The sequence below is a fragment of the Argopecten irradians genome, chromosome 5 (assembly GCF_041381155.1).
Source record: "Argopecten irradians isolate NY chromosome 5, Ai_NY, whole genome shotgun sequence".
NCBI classification, from domain to species: domain Eukaryota; kingdom Metazoa; phylum Mollusca; class Bivalvia; order Pectinida; family Pectinidae; genus Argopecten; species Argopecten irradians.
Window position 1 is genome coordinate 115,499 of NC_091138.1, and position 14,822 is coordinate 130,320.

Genomic DNA, 14,822 nt, shown 5'->3' on the forward strand with positions numbered 1-14,822 from the left:
CATTGTGGATTTTTGCGGATGTATGCGGATAGTGGGCGACACTTACTTGTGTTATTTTACAAATATTGCGAATATTTAAACAATGGCTTCGCAATTCGTCTTAAACGTCGTGGGCTAATCTACTGAATATTATTTAGGATCTGAATCATGACTGATTATAAAAATCAAAACATATATTGACATTATTATGTAATATGAAAAGTGCATTGACTATCCTTCAATATCAATAGTGATGTTTTATTATCTGCGTATTGTACAAGTTTCGATGTTATGTAATATTCATACTCGATGGTTGACAACGTGAAAACCGTTATACTTGACGGATTTAGTGGAAACTTTAATTACCAAACGTTTACATCTAGACTAATTATTGATAACGCCGTCAGCGCAGCAGTTGTGTATTACCTAATTTACATGAAAATATGTCAGCTGGAAAACACTTCGTCTATATGTTCGAATGCCCTGGATATTGACACCGGGATTTCATCGATAGTTAACTCGGTAGTAAATAGCAATGGTACTCTTTGTGTTACATAGAAGGGGTGGTCATAGAACAAAGTAAACGGAGTTCATAAGTTCAACGCATTAAAAATTAAAACGAGGATAAAATTACACAGCTCTAAGTAAGGCAAAGCTTAAATCAATCAGGAAAAAGTAAAAATAAAAAAAGGATTACTTTTCAGTCGTGTATTTAAAGTATAAACCATTGATATAGTCTGCTTGGTAAAGTGTTGTACAATGTCTCATTTATTGTTTACATGTAGAAAAAACTCCAGACTGACATAATCTTTTGTTAACAAACACATGTGTCCTGTCGTCAGCAGATTGAAAACATTCAATGACAGATAAGTCCCGAAGTTATTTAGTAATTTGATAGCTATATTATGACCAGAAAATTATTTCACAATTATTAGTTACAGAAAACTGTGCGGAGAATTTCTTCTGTCACATTCAATATTTACATAAAACTGTGCAGAGTATTTCTTCTTTCACATGCAATAGTTACATAGTGGATTTTACACATAAACTCCGAGCAATAGAGATGTGTTCTCTAGATACATGTACATTGTATACAATAAAAGACTTGTAGATTTTACACATATACTCTGAGCAATATGAATTTGTTCTCTTGATATGTAATAAAAAAAACTTGTGGATTTTACACATAAACTCCGAGCAATATGGAGTTGTTCTCTAGATATATATCAAAAGACTTGTGGTTTTTGAACATAAACTCCGAGGAATATGGATTTGTTCTCTATCTATGTAATAAAAGTCTCGCGCATTTTACACAAACTCCCGAGTCATATGGAGTTGTTCTCTATACATGTTATAAAAGACTTTTGGATTTTACACATAAACTCCTAGCAATATGGATTTGTTCTCTAGATATATAATAAAAGAATTTATATATATAATTAAAGGATTTATCCTCTGGATCTGTGAATAAAGACTCTCGTGGGTTTTACACATAAACTCGAAACCTTATGGATTTGTTCTCTGGATCTGTGAATAAAGACTCTCGTGGGTTTTGCACATAAACTCCGAACCTTATGGATTTGTTTTCTGGATCTGTGAATAAAGACTCTTGTGGGTTTTACACATAAACTCCGAACCATATGGATTTGTTCTCTGGATCTGTGAATAAAGACTCTCATGGGTTTTACACATAAAATCCTAGCCTAGAGATTTTCTCCTATATATATATATACATTACATCTATAAAGAGGACGGACTTATACACTTAAAATCCTACCTGCCATGTTTAGTCGTGACAACTACAAATTCCCATCATCGCCGCCATATGGTAACAGATGTAGTCGACAGTGAAATCTATATTTTGTTGTGTATGATGCATGGGTCGTTCATGTGGACTGGTGACTATACCCTTTCACGGTTCACCAGTTTATACCTATACATATATACCATGTTCCCTAATATACTTCTGACATTTTAGGCTTCATGCTCCAACGGATTTAGTTATATATCTATAGAGGACACGCATGTTACCCCAATATTTACGTTAAGTGACCTAGTTGTGTTCCACAGGTGATTTCAGTACTGACGGCAGTGACACTTTGTTGAGTGTCAACTAATTACAAGCACAAGACCTCCACAATAAAAATAGAAATGTGTAAATCTTTTTGAAATAAGTAAATGTCATGGATATCGAGTAATAATGGATTTACAGTGTATTACACCCGAGCGAAGCGAGGGGCTAGAATGGGGGTGGAGTTTATAAATAAGTCCCGACTGACTAATTACTGAATGTTTCTGAACCTCGAATTAAAGACAGGTTGATTAAAATACAGGCATTTCCACCATATATCCCATTCTCCCATTGTTCTCTGGTTGGTTGATCATTCTCCCATTGTTCTCTGGTTGGTTGATTTACCTGTACCTGTTATGCTTAAATTTGCTTGTATTTGTAATGATATTCTTGTGAGTACATTTATCGTTTTTTATGTAAGTCAATTGTATTTAAAATCAATTCCATCCATAAATTGAATTGAGAGAATGCAGGTATAAATTTAAAAGTGTCATTTATGATGGAGCTATGCAGTAAGAATCTCACAAAGGAAAAGTGTGTCCAATAAATCTCTTGCTACCACAGTTGAGTCCACACTTATTCTCCTTCCGGTGTAATACACTAAATACCTTATTACTCGAAAGTAATGCAATACCATTTACTTATAATTATTTCATTGTATAGAGGATATGGAACGATCCCTAAGAGGCCACATTCTGGTGACGTTTCTTCCGCCAGTATAAATGTACAGAGAATAATTACAATCATAATTGGGATGACGGATTTCATCGCAACTCTTATAACAGAGATTATCAGTACCAAGGTGGCTATAGAGAACGTTACTCCGAATACGACACAGATCGCGCGTCAGAGAACTATAACGGTAACTGACAAGACATTCTCACCGGCGATCTCATAACCGAGATAATGAACATTTTTCTATCTGAGACAATGAGATGAGAGATCGTCGGGATACCGATAACTACGGATACAAATATACCGCTTAAATGGATAAGAACAACTGCAAGATGAACAAATCAAGTCAAATGATCCTATTACCTTTACTCCTAATGAAATAACCACCTGGAATGTAGGAGGTTTTGGTTCATCAGGTCTATGTGTGAAGAAATTCATGAAGTGACGTAATCATCCTCACGGAGGTTAACGTAGCCAATGATAAGTTACATATTCTTGACGACATTAATTCAAATTATTTCGTTGCTCCGAGGCCAAAATCTGAAGTAGTAACACAGGATAAATAGAAGGTGGTTATTATGACTAACGCACCTTATATCACAACGTAACATTACGTGAAAACGTTTGTACATTTCGAATCGTCGCTATTCAAATCAACAACAATGAAATGAATTGCTTAATTTTTGTTGGAATATATATATCGAGTAACAATGACTTGACTATTTACGATTCGACATTGCAGCAAATACGAGATACCTGCGAGATTCACTCACAAACCCGAAAAGTTACTTTAGCTGAGGATTTCAATGCGCGACTAAACGAAACTCCAAAACATTATGTTTTAAAGCACAAATCTAATTAAGTTAAAACTATAATAACTGAATTGTATTTGACTCCTGCCAACCTTACAAGCATGTGTACTGGATATGGATATACCTTCTTTCCCACGAAATCCATGTTAGATTATAAATGTATTGACGCGCATCTTAAACCCTTCTTAAAGCGAGCAGATATATTTGCGACAGCAAAAACTGATATTGCGTCGGACCACTTACCTGTTATGTGTGTCTTATCGATTCTTATTCATCATGTGAATTCCAATGAACCAATACTTCCCGACAACTCGCGGTCTTGGCTAAAAAACTTGAAGATATGTCGCTTACTACTCAATATGATGTAGACGCATACACGGAGATTCTTACCCTGTCAATAATCCTGTCAGCAAACTCTTCCATACCACCCATCAATAGAAACCCGCGTCTTACACTGTACTGGACACGTAATGTCAGACATGCACACAAAAAGTCACTTAGAGCAAAAATACAGTGGATTAATGAAGGTCGACCGACAGGCTCTCAACACAAATCATATAAGGAGTGCAGAGAAGCAACACGTTTTTTTCAATACAGACACGAGCATGAATCGGAGCTTGAAAACACGGCGGAATGTGACACAAGGTTGTTTTGGAAATTAATCCGACAAAGACAATGTCCAAAAACAGACCGCTGCCAGAGGATCAGCTTTAAAAACAAATCTCAAGATACACCTCAGGGAATATCCGAAGCATTCGCGAGTTATTTCGGGAAAATATATAAATTCCACTAGGTGAAGAAAACATAACGTCATTTTCACAAGAAACAGATGAACGAGTAGAAACACTGAAACACTCAACGTATCGTTCACTTTCAACGAGCTTAGAGATGTCATTCAGGATACAAAACCCAACAAGGCACCGGGCGTCGATAACGTATGTAATGATCATCTTAAATATGGAGGACGTGGTCTGTTGATATGTACTCTTCGTTTATTAAATGCAATTAAAAAACACCATTTTATTCCAAAGACGTGGAAACATGGAATCATCATTCCTATATACAAAGGTGGAAACAAGTCGAAACAAAGCCCTGACAACTATAGACCAACTTCACTACTCCCAGCATTATTATAAGATCATGGAAAAATTACTTCACTGTCGACTTCAAGATTAGCTACTACTAGCTCGAAATATACTTTGTGCACAATAACAAAGGTTTAAAAAAAATTAAGCTGTGAAACTGTAGCCTTCAACCTTAGGGAATGTATTCATTACAACACCGAATAACACAGCAATGTCTTCACAGCGTTTCTGGACACTCGCAAAGCGTTTGATACGGTATGGCATGCGGGTATGCTGAAGAAAATACATGACTTTGGTATAAGATGCCACACATTTGAAGTCATTCGTAATTCCTATACAGACATATCAAGTGCCGTAATGACCCATGGAACTCGATCTCGGTGGTTAGCAATACGGTCCGGAATCCGGCAAGGAGGAGTGACATCAACATTTTTGTACCTGGTATACATCAAGGACCTTTTGACAGAATTAGAATAAAGGCTGGAGCGAAAATCTCCGAGATCAATTGTGGCAATCCAGCGTTGGCAGACGACCTATTGGCTACAAACCCTGCGTCATTACAAGAACTTTTAAATCATGTGATCAGTACTCGAAAATATGGAAGTTTGAACACAATGCAAGCAAGAGCGCAATTCAAATTTTTGGAAAACCAAATACCAACCCAAACTTCAATTGGACCTTGGATAAAGCCAGCATAACTATACCAAAATCGTACAAACATGTTGGAATGCTGATAACTAGTGATCTTTAGTAATGCAATAACGAATGGATGTCAAAAAAGGACGGAAATCATTCAAGTTAATGACAAGGTTTGGACAAGACTTAAACTACAAACCCAACGGTCATTAACGGACTATACAAGAAGGTAAATCTACCCAGTGGACTGTACGGATCGCAATTTTTTAACAATCCAATTAAGAAACATAGTCAAAGACTCATTATATTCCAGAATGAAACTGTAAAAAGAATTCAGTGTTTTCAGAAACGTACTCGTTCAGACATTGCAGAGCCAATGCTCGGAATACTGCGAATGGGTACGGAGATAGACAAAAATAAACTTTTTTTCTCCGTCCGCTTATTGCCTTGCCGCCAAAAACTTTAACAAAGCAGATATTTTTTGTCTCGTTTTTACCAGTATCTTGATAAGTCAGCTGTACAAACTGGATTTATACCTGATATTTTTAAAATTTTAAAAGATTATAATCTTCAAAAACATTTGATTAAATATGTCAAGACAGCACAATTTCCCTCCAAAATTGTGTGGAAAAGATGGGTAAATTCATCGATATATTACTATGAAAATGTGTTACTAAGGGACCGAGTGCTTGCCGACTGAGATTTTCTTCGCTTCCAAAATATACACTGTACGTACAATCCATCGCATTTTCTGTGGAAAATACCCTGCACGCATACAACACGATATGTAATCAAAATGTTCACTTATACTCCAACATGGAATGAGAAAGTATGTAAAAACTGCGAGGAACTGTATATCGATCCCATTCTCCGTTTCACATCTAAGTGCAATTTTACAAAGGCGGAAAAAAATAATTTTATTATAAAGATTCCTCGCAACATATGGACTCGATTTTATGTACAGTACGTATATAGATAATCTTTTACATGAACATTTTTGAGAATAATACTTGGAATGGATTGTGAACAATTCAAGAATAAGCTACAATCACTGGAAGAATACGAACTTTTCTTAAATGACAGCGCAAAATTTTTGGAAATCACATCTAGAAAGTTTTGAAAACTACAAAAATTGATTCTCTAGAACAAACTTCAATTAGAGAATACCAGTTCCAAACTGCCAGATGAAATATAATTAACATGTAATGTAAGATACAAGCATTGTAAAATATTGTGATATTTCTTTTGTTTTGTAAATCTCATCTTTGAGGAATAAAAAAATAATAATTGCATCAATTCCAAACGATATCTCCTCCCAGTATACATATACATTCAGTTTTGTTGTGTTCTATTGGCGAGATGACTACATACACTACAATAATTCTGACAGCCCTTTAAAACTGTTCCGCTTCAAGGATTCTGGAATCACCAGTTTATATAATTAATTGGCCACTTCGAAAGGTCATCAGAATGTAACCCTTAATGGGATGTTGTCATATTCTTTATCAAACGGAAATAAGGATCTGTATTAATCAGATTCAATTAAGAAAAAAACAGAATAAAGAATGTACATTATTTTTAGTTATGACTTAGTTTTTTGGTGACAGAAATTTTACCGAGCCCTGTGGACTTGCAAAACTGAAATGTACATTTTTTTGCATATTTTGCCAAAAGTGTTAAGTATAATCGTTAGTTGCTTTTTGTATCGCCACTTGTGAGTACCGAAGCGGTATGAATGAAAACAGGCACCGGGGGAGAATACATGGTTGCCGTTGCAATTTAAATGACGGAATAAAAGCTCCAAAAAGGCAATTAGGGAAAAAACACATGTACATGTATATGGCCATATGTTAGGCGCCATTTGTGATAGAAATAAACCTCAAAGTCGTGGTTATATACTTTTCCTATTGGTTCTTTATTACTCGCACAGGAGATCATCGTCTATGGTAATTAGACGTGGGAACAAAACCCCTGCAAACATACAAACACGTAATACCCATACGTAAGTTTCTGGAACATGTACATATGTACCTCAATTTACATCCACAAATACATTGTAATTATATTCTATAATTACCTTTAACTAGCTGGTAACAACAAGTCGGAGATGTCATGGAAGAAGGAGTCACTGTCAGTTCCGGAGTAGCCTCGAAAGACTGGTTCAGCTCCGCAAATATCTAGCGTCGCGCTCCCCCTTGCACACTACTTACATGTATACCCACCCACAGACACACCCCTACATGTATACTCCTGCATGCACGCACAAACATACCCGTACACAAACCGGACAAACAGGCTAAACAAGCTATGACTGACACCTGGACGCACATGGACTAACTATAAATAGGCACACAGGTAAAAAGGACACACTCCCTGTAAACGGTAACGCAACAAATACACAATGAGGAAAAACGGTATAAAGCTAGTATATTAATAATCCGAAATAAAAGGCCAAAATAAATAAATTCAAAGTAAAATCAAAATCAAATACACGACACAGACAAATGAACGTAATACATATGACCATATGACATATATCGAACAAAAGGCGAAATAAAAAGAAAAATCATTCAGTAAAGACAGTTCAGAATCGCAATGCAGCATGCGCCAATGCGACAATACGAGGCGTGAATGTGCGCGGAGCGAAATAGTCAATGTTTTGTCACATAATTTTGTCGTTTTGGTGAGGGCCGGTTCAGTGTTTCTTTCGTTCAACGCACTGTTGATCATCTCATTATCGCTTTCAAAAAGCGACAATACCACCTTAATTTTCGTATATTTGACCCTAAATAGCAATCGAAAGTTACATTGAAACTACAAGTGGCTTTCACCAAGTAATACAACTAATTCATCAACTTTGGATTATTTTAAAAAGAAACACATTTAGATCACAGTCAACAATGTTTAACAATATTTCAAAGTATCGCTGTAAATAAGACGCGCAATATCATAATGCTCTCTAACACAGTACCAACATCAGTACTTTACATCAAAAGTAGACATATCTTCTATGTTAACGGTCAAATAGTCTTGATGAGACTGTTAACTACAATTCTTTATTGTAGAGTCCAGTGTTTAAGAAAACAAGACCCGTAAATCCGTCCAAACATGTATGAACATAATGGTGAACGACTCTATTTTGTAAAACATGCAAGGGCTTTTCGCATTATACTTGACCACCAAGAATGACGTATTTTGATCTTTAGCATCGCGCATATAAAGAAAAACTAATGTTCAGTGAAGTAATGACAAAAACTATACAAATCAATATACATCTGCCAAAGACGCTAGTCTGTCGCCTCGGATAAGACATTAATTAATTGGACAAAAATCCAATGGAACGTGGTCTCTATACCAGCTTCTAGCGACCAACTTTTAAAACTAAAAAGGGACGTCCTTCAGTAATTATTATCGATATAAGCATTAGCCTACTAGGACGAATAATCACGCACTGCTTTCACCCCGTTCCCGTCAGGATGACTGTTTGTCCGTCCGTTGTTCAGATAAACATCAGTTATATTTGATAATCGAGATGTCGTCTAAGTTAGGGAGTATACAGGATTACTAAGATCGTCCGACTGTCTGTCCGTCTGTAGACACAACGATAGATCGACTACTCTTAAACTAATGGATTTATTTCAATCAATGAAACAACTAATTTGTAATAATTTTTATACCATGTATATGTGAGTTATCTTTATTTGAACGAAATATATCCACCTTTACAGAGTAATGCCCCTTTGTTTACAGGTTTACGACGCGCACAGTTTGTTTTTTTTTTTCTTTTTTTTTGCGCGTCGTAAACCTGTGCTTTGTTACGCAACTATCGATCGACTACTCCCAATACAATTATAACTGTGATTGCAATATTTCAAAACATCACATTTTATAGCTCTTGATTAATGAATCAAATGATCATATTTCAATACTTTTACCATTTTCTAAATGTACAAAATTAATGGTTCAAGAATGAGATATTAAGCCGCCAGTTAACTTGAATGGTGTTAACTAGCCTAATGTTTTGTCACGCGCCAAATTTTAACGGCAGTTCATAAGTCAAATGCCATATTCGAATAAGTAAAAGCTGAAAAGGTGTTGACGGCATCATTTCCAATTTAAAGTGTTAAGGACATCTTTTTCATAAAATTTAGATATTATATCTTAATAAGAGGTTTATATACGTATTTAAAATCAAACAGTTATATATTACAATATGCGACATAATATAACAAAGTATTCAACATGCGACGTCGGAAATATGCCGAAATTTGGATTGTTTACAAAACCATGATTGATTGTGTTAACGATATCAGGCACTATTTTGAAATTGTGTTGGAGTGTTTGAAGAAACGGAAAGATTTATAACACAAAAAGCACTTGCTACAGTTAAATGGAAAGTCTTATTGAGATCGTCATTATTGGTGACACAGCATACCATTTTTTATCTTGAAGCGAACAGTTTTCCTCCATTTAAATTGCAACGACAACAATGTACAGTGTATGTGACGTAGTTTCTCCCCCGTGATATTAGTCGGTAAAACACCAAATATCGGCATTAGTGTAACTAACAATAGGTTAAACATTATAGACGTCCTCATAACATGTAGATTAACAAATTCATGAACATGATTTTGAAAATAATGTCAGCAATGTATAAGAATCGAAGTGTAATCACTGAATTACGATCAAAACTGCGATGTGTTTTCAGAGAAAATTGCGTTTCCCCCCGTTTTTCCTGAAATATATCTCATAATTGTAACTTATATGAGTAATTTGATTATCTATTTATTTACAGGTTTTTTTTTAAGTTGATTGTTACTTTATTGTATAATTAAAAAAAATACTGTATAGTAAAAGATTATCATTACAAATCGCTCATATTTCTAATTTTCAGCAATTTCAAGCAAAAAGAAGTTACATATGATATCGTTTTAGGCCACAGGATGTGTTCAGCACTGAGAAACATATAAACAAAAAGTGAAACATTGCCTGAATCTTGATTTTTATGATTTGATTCATGGAAAGCTCACTTTTTTTGATCACGTGATTTCCGGGCTACAACGATATTAAATATGTACATACCAATCGATACAGACGCACAAGGGTAGATTAGATGCTTACCTCTACCATCACTAATATTAATCAGCGGATTATGTTATAATTTAAAACAAAGTATGTGAGTATGTGGGCACTTTGACCGTCATTAACATGAAATTATGTTTGTTCTTTTTGTGTCTTGATAATGGATAATGGGACAGATCACCTCGAAAATTTTACATTATGTTTGTCCATACTAATGGAATTATTCTTTTCCCCATAAGGTATATTTGCAATCAACTTATATATACACGTGCGATTAGGTTTTACTTATTTCGCTGGTGATAAGAAATTGTGAAAATCAATCGCCGCAACAATGGCATTACAGTAAAATAAAAGTTTAAACCGCGAAATTGAATCCCCGTAATATAACGTTAGACACGAAATTATGATATTTTTTTAAAGTAATGACTGGTCCATGGAAATCCAAGGAATACCTGAAGTATCACAACGTGGTGCATTCTATTGCATTTTTATTGCATTTACTCCATCTGAATTGCAAATGACTATATATGATATGTGCAACAAAGTTGACTTAGTACTAAACGTTTAAATTGATAGTGTATTTGATAACTCTGTTAGACTGATTTGTTGAACTTGTTAGCTTCAGAGCCTTTTATCACTGAATATTTATCCTCTTTATAACAAGTGACTATACTAGTTTCCTCGCAAGCAGCTACACATCGCCAGTTTCATAACAATGTAAGTGGCTATACAATTTTAACTGATGATTCTACAACTTCAAAATACAATCAAGTAAAATATATTGTGTCCATTAATATGATTTGTGTTTTTATGATGTTGGATTCATTTATAAACCTGTGATTGTACTTGAAGCAATGAAAACCAGACAGAATACCTTAAAATGATGCAAAATATTAGGCGATTGCCTCGATTCTTCGATGATGAACAGCAGATCAACTCATGAAAAGTTTCTAAAATGTTAATGCTGGTTAACCCACAACATTTCATTTGTCACTGGTAGTTCAAATTGTATCTATGACGCCGTTTATAACTTTAGATTATAACAAAAACGTATAGAATAAATAAAATTGGCAAACAATTATCCACTCTCCATTGTTTCATTTGTCTTAGCAAGTGACCGAGTACCGCTATACAGACTCGAAATTTAAAAGAAAAAAAAATACTATACACTTCCGGTCATATATACACCGACACACGCTCGAAGGGACATAACTCTTTCGACCATACAAAACCAATGTATGACCTTTCCAAGATGTTAACTTCCTTGTGAATGAAGGTTGGTTTAGATATACAGATAAACTATTTACTCATACACTCATATGCGTTCATATTAATATTTTCAACTATTTCGACCATTCAACTTAAAGAATATGTTCTGTAAACTTTCGCTTGCCGTTTGTTTTCGCGAATTTCACGATCAAGATTTGTTCGAGAAACTTTATCTATGCCGAATTGATATCTCCCACAATGGTTTCGATAAGCTTTTCCATTTAATTTTAAATTTGGGAAACTTAATCTCGTCGCGAACATACTTTGGAATGGAAATTGCGAAATATAGCAGTCGCAAAAAATATTTCATTTTGTTTAACATTTGAAAAATTGAATTTTCTATTAATAGTTAGAAGCAAACGCTTTTGTCCATAGAACACAATCTTTAGATTGTTTTTTTGTTATACCATCTAGTTTCTCAATATCTCGTGCTTTTTGTTACACTATCTAGTTTTTCAATATCTGGTGCTTTTCGTAATAGCACCAAGTTTCTCAATATCTGGTGCTTTTTGTTACACTATCTAGTTTTTCAATATCTGATGCTTTTCGTTCTACCATCTAGTTTCTCAATATCTCGTACTTTTCGTATATACCATCTAGTTTCTCAATATCTTGTGCTTTTTGTTACACTATCTAGTTTTTTAATATCTTGTGCTTTTTGTTACACTATCTAGTTTTTTAATATCTGATGCTTTTCGTTCTACCATCTAGTTTCTCAATATCTCGTACTTTTCGTATATACCATCTAGCTTCTCAATATCTGGTGCTTTTTGGTACACTATCTAGTTTTTTTCAATATCTGGTGCTTTTTGTTACACTATCTAGTTTCTCAATATCTCGTGCTTTTCGTTACACTATCTAGTTTCCCAATATCTGGTGCTTTTCGTTATACCATCTAGTTTCTCAATATCTCGTGCTTTTGGTTACACTATCTAGTTTTTCAATATCTCGTGCTTTTCGTAATACCACCAAGTTTCTCAATATCTGGTGCTTTTTGTTACACTATCTAGTTTTTTAATATCTGATGCTTTTCGTTCTACTATCTAGTTTCTCAATATCTGGTGCTTTTCGTTATACCATCTAGTTTATCAATATCTGGTACTTTTTGTTACACTATCTAGTTTTTCAATATCTGGTGTTTTTCGATATACCATCTAGTTTTTCAATATCTGGTGTTTTCCGATATACCATCTAGTTACTCAATATCTCGTGCTTTTTGATATACCATCTAGTTTTTCAATATCTGGTGTTTTTCGTTATACCATCTAGTTTCTCAATATCTGGTGCTTTTTGATATACCATCTAGTTTTTCAATATATTGTGCTTTTTGTTACACTATCTAGTTTCTCAATATCTAGTGTTTTTCGTTATATCATCTAGTTTTTCAATATCTGGTGCTTTTTGTTATACCATCTAGTTTCTCAATATCTGGTGTTTTTGATATACCATCTAGTTTTTCAATATCTGGTGCTTTTTGTTACACTATCTAGTTTCTCAATATCTGGTGCTTTTTGTTATACCATCTAGATTCTCGATATCTGGTGCTTTTCGTTATACCATCTAGTTTTTCAATATCTGGTGCTTTTTGTTACACTATCTAGTTTCTCAATATCTGGTGCTTTTTGTTATACTATCTAGTTTCTCAATATCTGGTGCTTTTTGTTATACCATCTAGTTTCTCAATATCTGATGCTTTTCGTTATACCATCTAGTTTTTCAATATCTGGTGTTTTTCGTTATACCATCTAGTTTCTCAATATCTTGTGATTTTTATATACCATCTAGTTTTTCAATATCTGGTGTTTTTCGTTATACCATCTAGTTTCTCAATATCTCGTGCTTTTTGATATACCATCAAGTTTTCAATATTTGGTGTTTTTCGTTATTCCATCTAGTTTCTTAATATCTCGTGCTTTTTGATATACATATGTAAGATCTAATTTTTCAATATCTGGTGTTTTTCGTTATACCATCTAGTTTCTCAATATCTCGTGCTTTTTGATATACCATCTAGTTTTTCAATATCTGGTGCTTTTTGATGTACCATCTAGTTTTTTAATATCTGGTGTTTTTCGTTATACCATCTAGTTTCTCAATATCTGGTGTTTTTCGTTATACCATCTAGTTTCTCAATATCTGGTGTTTTTCGTTATACCATCTAGTTTCTCAATTTCTTGTGCTTTTTGATATACCATCTAGTTTTTCAATATCTGGTGTTTTTCGTTATACCATCTAGTTTCTCAATATCTCGTGCTTTTCGATATACCATCTAGCTTTTCAATATCTGGTGTTTTTCGTTATACCATCTAGTTTCTCAATATCTGGTGTTTTTCGTTATACCATCTAGTTTTTCAATAACTGGTGTTTTTCGTTATACCATTCAGTTTCTCAATATCTCGTGCTTTTTGCTATACCATCTAGCATTTCAATATCTGGTGTTTTTCGTTATACCATCTTGTTTCTCAATATCTTGTGCTTTTTGATATACCATTTAGTTTTTCAATATCTGGTGTTTTTCGTTATACCATCTAGTTTCTCAATATCTTGTGCTTTTCGTTATACCATCTAATTTCTCAATATCTGGTGCTTTTTGCTATACCATGTAGTTTTTCAATATCTGGTGTTTTTCGTTATACCATCTTGTTTCTCAATATCTTGTGCTTTTTGCTATACCATCTAGTTTTTCAATATCTGGTGTTTTTCGTTATACCATCTAGTTTCTCAATATCTGGTGCTTTTCGATATACCATCTAGTTTTTCAATATCTGGTGTTTTTCGTTATACCATCTAGTTTCTCAATATCTGGTGATTTTCGTTATACCATCTAGTTTTTCAATATCTGGTGTTTTTCGTTATACCATCTAGTTTCTCAATATCTGGTGTTTTTCGTTATACCATCTAGTTTCTCAATATCTCGTGCTTTTTTATATACCATCTAGTTTTTCAATATCTGGTGTTTTTCGTTATATCATCTAGTTTCTCAATATCTCGTGTTTTTCGATATACCATCTAGTTTTTCAATATCTGGTGTTTTTCGATATACCATCTAGTTTCTCAATATCTCGTGCTTTTTGATATATCATCTAGTTTCTCAATATCTCGTGTTTTTCGATATACCATCTAGTTTTTCAATATCCGGTGTTTTTCGATATACCATCTAGTTTCTCAATATCTCGTGCTTTTTGATATACCATCTAGTTTTTCAATATCTGG

The 14,822-nt window shown here is 34.1% G+C and overlaps 2 protein-coding genes across 2 annotated transcripts in view; one reads left to right on the top strand and one right to left on the bottom strand.

Annotated features, from left to right (window-relative positions):
• The window catches only part of LOC138324179 (uncharacterized), a 63,650-nt gene extending 61,712 nt beyond the window's left edge, over window positions 1-1,938 (bottom strand). The window contains exon 1 of the mRNA XM_069269259.1: window positions 1,757-1,938. Within this exon, the coding sequence (XP_069125360.1) occupies window positions 1,757-1,763 (7 nt within the window). The 5' untranslated portion in view covers window positions 1,764-1,938. The remainder of the gene's footprint in view (window positions 1-1,756) is intronic.
• An 866-nt stretch (window positions 1,939-2,804) lies between these two features.
• Window positions 2,805-14,822, top strand: part of LOC138324180 (formin-like protein 3) — a 61,887-nt gene continuing 49,869 nt past the window's right edge. Inside the window, exon 1 of the mRNA XM_069269260.1 lies at window positions 2,805-2,912. Within this exon, the coding sequence (XP_069125361.1) occupies window positions 2,805-2,912 (108 nt within the window). The remainder of the gene's footprint in view (window positions 2,913-14,822) is intronic.